At 39.8% G+C, this 6,822-nt stretch overlaps 1 protein-coding gene across 1 annotated transcript in view; it reads left to right on the top strand.

The window, feature by feature from the left end:
* Window positions 1–827: 827 nt before the first annotated feature.
* Window positions 828–6,822, top strand: part of LOC109968607 (myosin-7B-like) — a 34,732-nt gene continuing 28,737 nt past the window's right edge. Inside the window, exons 1-9 of the mRNA XM_020614987.1 lie at window positions 828–930; window positions 1,078–1,181; window positions 1,850–1,993; window positions 2,172–2,328; window positions 4,184–4,211; window positions 4,755–4,848; window positions 4,987–5,079; window positions 5,187–5,250; window positions 5,386–5,484. Coding sequence (XP_020470643.1) covers window positions 831–930; window positions 1,078–1,181; window positions 1,850–1,993; window positions 2,172–2,328; window positions 4,184–4,211; window positions 4,755–4,848; window positions 4,987–5,079; window positions 5,187–5,250; window positions 5,386–5,484 — 883 coding nt within the window. The 5' untranslated portion in view covers window positions 828–830. The remainder of the gene's footprint in view (window positions 931–1,077; window positions 1,182–1,849; window positions 1,994–2,171; window positions 2,329–4,183; window positions 4,212–4,754; window positions 4,849–4,986; window positions 5,080–5,186; window positions 5,251–5,385; window positions 5,485–6,822) is intronic.

The following is a 6,822-nucleotide window of genomic DNA, read 5'->3' on the forward strand; positions in this document are numbered from 1 at the left end:
AACAGCTGTTTTAGGAAATTATTACTGTTTGAAATGATATATTCATGATGTAATTTTAAAGATTTATACCTTCAGTAGAAACCAATGGGATTAGAGCTGAGAGCTACTGACAGACAGTAAGCACAACACAGGATTAGATGACAGAAAAATAAAAAAAATAGAATAACACCAGTAATTTGACAAGAATCTAACCTTATCCTAGCCCCGACCACTGATGTTTTGGGGGGGGGGCATTTCAACACAATACCTGTGCTTTTTGGTACTCGATAAAAGCTTCAGGGGCTTTTTGTCGTTGTGACTGATTTGATCAGCCGTAAATGATGCAAACTATAGGCATATTGATAGCCTGTGATAGTACTACGCATATAGAAAATCACTTCCTGGCCTCCATATGCAGTTCGCGCCACAGTGACATGACGTCATACGCAAACCACCTATTTGAAGCTGTAATTGTCGCCATCTTTGTTGTGTACAGTTACCATGGTCACAGGTATTGTTCTCATCCAACAAGAGGTCTGCTGAAAAGGCCGTTTGTTCACAAGCATCCACGTGTGTCTGCTTTGCAGAACAGTGACTAAAATCCTGTTTACTGGGTTTAGTGGGAGAAATTACACTGTCAGATAACACAGCCAATACTAGATGAAGATTTAGATGGCAGAAGGCCGCCCACCAACAGCCAGGTTCTGTTGGAGGTTTCTTCTGTTAAAGGGAGTTTTCCTCCCTTGGCGCTACACAAATAAAACTGAACTGAAATTGAACTGGTCTTCGACACAAAATGCTGCAGAATGCACATTTAAAGAACTTGGGTTTCTGTGTGTTCTTGGGTTCAGATGTCTCGGTTCCTGGACATGGCAGAGTTCGGAGAAGCCGGTCGCTACCTCCGTCTCACCAACTTGGAGCACCTGGCTGCACTGGCCCAAGCTTTTGATGGTACGGACACATTTAGATATTTATACAGCACATGCTGTTGTAATGTATATTCATTTTTTAAATGAACTTTAGAACTGTGCTTGGACTCAGAATGTGTCGGTATATTTCTACACATTAAATAAAATGGGTGTAACTCTGTATTCCCAGGTACAAAGCGAGTCTGGGTGCCTGATGAGGTTGAAGCATATATTGAAGTGGAGGTCAAAGAGCTGAATGGAGACAAAACCACCGTGGAGACTAAGGATGGACGGGTGGGTTAGCCTATCAGTTCATTCATCATTTAATTCCTCTATTCATTTATTATTTAGTAAGTCAATTTACAAGTCACTTAACAGGAATAAACCGATTTGGTTTCATTTGACTGATTTTGCAGACTGTGATGTGACTACACTAATCAAATGTTACTCAGGTGTTCACTCAGGTACAAGGACGTATTACTGTTGTCTACTCACCAAGTACACTTGTTTTCTAGAGGACTACACATCCAGTGAAGAACAAAGAAGCATTCAGTTTTGCCTTGTCAAAGTAAAAGTCATATAAAATGGTTCTTTATACTAGGCCGTTACAATACCGGGTTTCTGGGGCCAATACCAATAACACATTTGCTTTTTCCCCATTTACTCACTAAGTACTAGATAAGTATTAGATGACTACTAGTTGGGGCAATAACATTTCCCTGGTGCTTTGATAGTCCAACTATGTAATGGAGACACTGTGTACTACAATTTAGCAGCGGACATTGACACTGATGCATGTCTGACAAGCTGAGTTTGGCCCAAGTATTGGCCTAGCCTGTTGGTCTAGCTCTGACTCATGCTGCAATTTTACACTGTTAAATCTCCAGCACCAGCTGTCCAGAGGTTTCAATCTACAAGTCCTCTGTGAGGTTAAACTTCTGTGGCATATGAATTTGTTTCAGTTTCTGATAGTAAAAGAAAGTGACCTCCAGCCCACAAACCCTCCTAAGTTTGACATGATTGAGGACGTATCCATGCTGACCCACCTCAATGAAGGATCAGTCCTCTTCAACCTGAAGAGGAGATACAACATGTGGATGATCTATGTTAGTATCTGTTCTAATACACACATATTCTGCACATTGTTCAGCTTTAGCTGAATTTAAGAGGTTTTCCAAATCTATGCACAACATAAGAATGGAAACATTCCTTATGACATACAAACTATTGTTTTATTTCCACCTTATCGTTGCTTTCATTGCTAACTCTGTGTCTCTGTGTCAGACCTACTCTGGTCTGTTCTGTGTGACAATCAACCCATACAAATGGCTGCCAGTCTACACTGCTCGGGTGATAAAAGTTTATAAAGGGAGGCGTCGAACAGAGACACCGCCACACATCTACGCCATCGGTGACAATGCCTACACTGACCTGCTGCAGAGTGAGTCACTTTTCACCTCTGACCTCTAACATTGGGCCCGTAGGTCTATTCTGACCCCAGTGAGTCACCCAGAGGAGCTACAGCTGACTGGTTAGCCACGCTACGTGTCTGTCAGCATTAGTCCCAACATTCATTAACCACATCCATCAACAATAAAGCTTTTATCACAACTAATCAAAGTGTTTATTGTCATGTGCACAGTGAGGAAACGCGTTTCCCTGTACACTGAAATTCTTACTTTGCTGTCCACAATGAATGCCAAACAATACAATGTGAAATATAAGGTAGATAAATAGTACATAAAATCTAAAGGCACTTAAAAACAGTAAGTGAAAACTGTAAAAAAAAAAAAAAAAGAAAGAAAAGACGCATAACCTTCACTGCTCATGCTCTGCCCATAAAATCAACGTAGAGTCAGAAAACACAGACAACAATTGCTCATTTGTATGGCGAAACTGTAAAACCTGCTAATGAAAGCGCAAACTGACTAACAAGGAACCCATCTGTACTTACAATCTGGAAAAGCTTCACTCTTACCCAATTATTATTATTTAATAACCAATAAGTTTATCTTAAAGTAGCATTTAAAATTTTTTAAAGAGATAGTGACATAAACTAGCATTAGATAAACCGTATTATTACCAGATTATTTGTGAAATGTTTTCCAGCATGTCTACTTTTAACCAGCGGCCGTACTGATGAACACTTTTTGTTATTTTAGACAGTGTTTGATACAAAATGTGAATGTTTTGAAAGAAGGTGATTCTTTTCTATATCCGCTATAAGTATCCACAGGCTTTGCACAACTGGATTTGGGCGGTTTATCCCTTTTAAGGCTTGTTACTTTGCAGCCCACTAAATAAACCTCTCTAGAGTTATAAGTCAAGATGTAACAGGTAGTTGATTAATCGATTAAAATGACTCCACATCTGTTTTGGACTTGAATTTATCATTTAAGCTTTTTTCCAAACAAAAATGTCAAAAATATGTTTTGGTTTCCGTTTCTCAAATGAGAAGCTGCTGTTCTTCCTCATACATGACAGTTAAGTGAATATCTTTGGGTTCTGGAAAAACTGACAATATCACAGAGAAACTGGCCATTTTTCACTGCTTTGTAAATAATCAACAAACTAATTGTTAGTTTCAGCTCTAATTATAACTGTTTTTGTATTTATAGTGAAATGAATGTTCTCTGACCTACTGCTGAAATGAGAGACTGCAGTTTTTAATTTTTAATAAGATAAAGTTTTTGCTTTGTCATTATAAATTGCTGCCCATAAACAGGCAAAAATTGTGCTTTTATGCAGTTTAAATGTAATCTACAACACTAATGCATGCACAACAGAGTGAACTACTTTCTGAAGACATTGTGAGCCATTGTTTAAATGCTGCACTGCTGCTGGTCCTTCTCATGGCTTCATTTTATACTGCTCTGTATTCATTTGCACACTGTTCATATGCTGATACTGTACATTTATCTTTATCTTTGCATTATTTACATCCATTGAACTGTTCATTCATGTAACTCATTGTTGTCTTCTTATTTTGCACTGTTTCATTCCATCTCATCCCATTGCACTAGTGTTCTATAAGCTTAATGTACCTTGTCCAATACTTGTAATTTGAATCATAGTAGGTTGTACATCATACATCAACCTACATATCTTACTGTAAACATCAATTGTACATATCTATCGTAAATTAGTTCTGACTGTACAGACTGTAGATACTGCGCACTCTGCACTGCTGTTATTACACTTCTGGGTAGATGCTAAACTGCATTTCGTTGCCTTGTACTTGTACATGGGTAATGACAATAAAGTTGAATCTAATCTAATCTCATTTCCCTCCACAGATCGTGAGAACCAGTCAATACTCATCACGTGAGTCAAAACCACAGCTGCTTTTATATTATAAGCGGCACATTTTACATCTCTGCCAATTAATGTACAACTAACAGTGGCAACACAAATATAATTCTCATTAGGTCAAATATAATTCTCATTAGGTCAAAGTGTTTATTTGTCATATGCACAGTTAGGAAACGTGTTTCCCTGTACAATGAAATTCTTACTTTGCCGTCCACATGAATGCCACAAAATACAAATGAAATATAAAGTAGATAAATAAGTAACACAAAATCTAAGGCGCTTTAAGCAGCAAATGCAGCTATATAATAAAAATATATAAGAATATAATAAGACATTAGCAAGAAATGTCAAAAATAAGTTGTCAGCTATACAACCAGCCATTTGAGACCATCATCAGCACCAGAGAATTCTTCTAATCTAACCTCAACACATCAGTTCACAACTACCTGAATGACATAGCTGTGTTGCTCATTGTGGACCTCAAACTTTTTACACTAATTGTTCTAACGCCAGCTCAGTGAAAATGCTCCTCTGTCTGTTAATTCGTCCTGTCAGTGGTGAGTCGGGTGCAGGGAAAACAGTCAACACCAAGAGGGTGATACAGTACTTTGCCATCATCGCTGCTCTGGGAGAACATGTGAAAAAAGGAGTAAGGAGTCTTCCTCCATTTTATTTCTCTTTACCCTGATTACCATCTTACTGCTCTCAATATAACAACCCTCACTGTACCTAATAAACTGGTGTCGTCTTTGGGTATAACCTATAACCCCTCTCTGTGTGTATTCAGGGATCTTTAGAGGATCAGATTATTCAAGCTAATCCAGCCATGGAGGCGTTTGGCAACGCCAAAACTGTCCGCAATGACAACTCCTCTCGTTTTGTGAGTTTAATAAAGTTATTGTGACGAGTGGGGGTGGAACTAAGAAGAAAGTGTTGTGATACTGTGCATATCTTTGTGTTGTAATAGCATCAGTTTGTGTGTCTCAGGGAAAGTTCATCAGAATTCACTTTGGGCCGACAGGGAAGCTGGCATCTGCTGACATTAACATCTGTGAGTTCACTGCATTTCCTGTAACAGTCACTGGTACTTTCAAACAGGGGAAGGATAATAACCCTGGTGTTTATGTTGAAGCAGCACAACTCAAGCTATGTTTGTCACTAGTACTGTTTGTGTGCATTTGATCAGATCTTCTAGAAAAATCCAGAGTTGTGTTCCAGCAGTCGGGAGAGAGAAGCTACCACATCTACTACCAGATCCTGTCCAATCGCAAGCCAGAGCTACAAGGTAACTCCGCCCATCGCTTTAACCTGTCCAAACACGCCAGAATCACCACCTACCATTAATACTGGCTGTGATCTATTTGGTCCTGCCAAAGTGCCCTTTGTTAGCGGCAAGGGCAGGGAACTCTCCTAAATGGAGAGCAGGCGGCACATGAGACAGTGATATGACGCTAAGGTGGACTGCCTACATGACTGACTGAACACTGCCCTGAAGAGCCCAGATACCAGGACGCCGTCTTAATATCAATTGTGTTTTTACAGGTTTTAATTTCATTCAACCATGATTTTACACAATCTAGGTCAAGGAACGAAGTGTCAAGCTCAGCGTGATATTTCTAACAGTTTGGAAACTATGCCCATCCGGCACAAACCGGCACCATCCCTGTCAGGTTTGGAGCGCACCCATTACCATCTCAAAGAGATTGTTGTAGTAGTGAGTCCTAAAACCCAGAACTGATTCAGAAATTTTGCACTTCCGGTTCACTGGTCCTGAAGTCGGTGGGTTTCTGAATGGGTCTTTGGTTAGATGCCTGAAATGAGGTCTGCAGTTAACACATGGCCAATACACTTTTATGCTTTGTTCTACAGCATAAAATACACCACTAAATGCCCCACTCATAATGTTTAACGCTTTTATCACCATATCTATACGTTTGGCGTACAAAACAAAAATACAATCCTACTGAAACACAGCTCAATGTAAGCAGTCACTTTACAGCTTCACAAAAGAAGGTGAAACAAGCAGCAACTCAGAAATCCCGCACACAGTCAGTCAGCTGGATCTGGTCTGAGGCAGTCTAGATGTGAAAAGCATTAGATTTGCATTTTCACAAACAGTCGACCCAGTGGACAAGTAACGAGCAGTAAAAGCACAATTGAGGAAATTCAAAATGTATTAAAGAGGGACATTTAACCACCAAGAAAGAAACCAGCAGGAAGAAAGAGTGCATTTGACTCATGTTATCTGAGCCTGAATCCCATTTCTCTGGTCCATATCCTCATCGCTGTTGACGGAGAGCCGCTAGCTAAACTGCCACCATTAGCAACACTGTCAAACTAGCTAGCTAAGGTTATCGCTCGGTGGTGTTTATCAGAATGTTCCATTGTTTGTTTTGAGGCCAGAGTACAGCCAACTTGTCAGCAAATTTTACAGTTTATTTTCCATTTCTTTTTCATGACGGTGTCCACGTCTGACCGTTTATGGATGCTGAATTATTGTATGGATGCTGATTCAGCATCCATACAATAAGTGTGAGTGATGCATGATCTGTCCAAAGTGTGAATTTGCTCCCAAGGAGATAGGGCCGGAACCGCCGCACTGCCATCACCACTGCCAGCAGTT

Source organism: Monopterus albus, unplaced genomic scaffold, assembly GCF_001952655.1.
Source record: "Monopterus albus unplaced genomic scaffold, M_albus_1.0 scaffold155.1, whole genome shotgun sequence".
Lineage (NCBI taxonomy): Eukaryota > Metazoa > Chordata > Actinopteri > Synbranchiformes > Synbranchidae > Monopterus > Monopterus albus.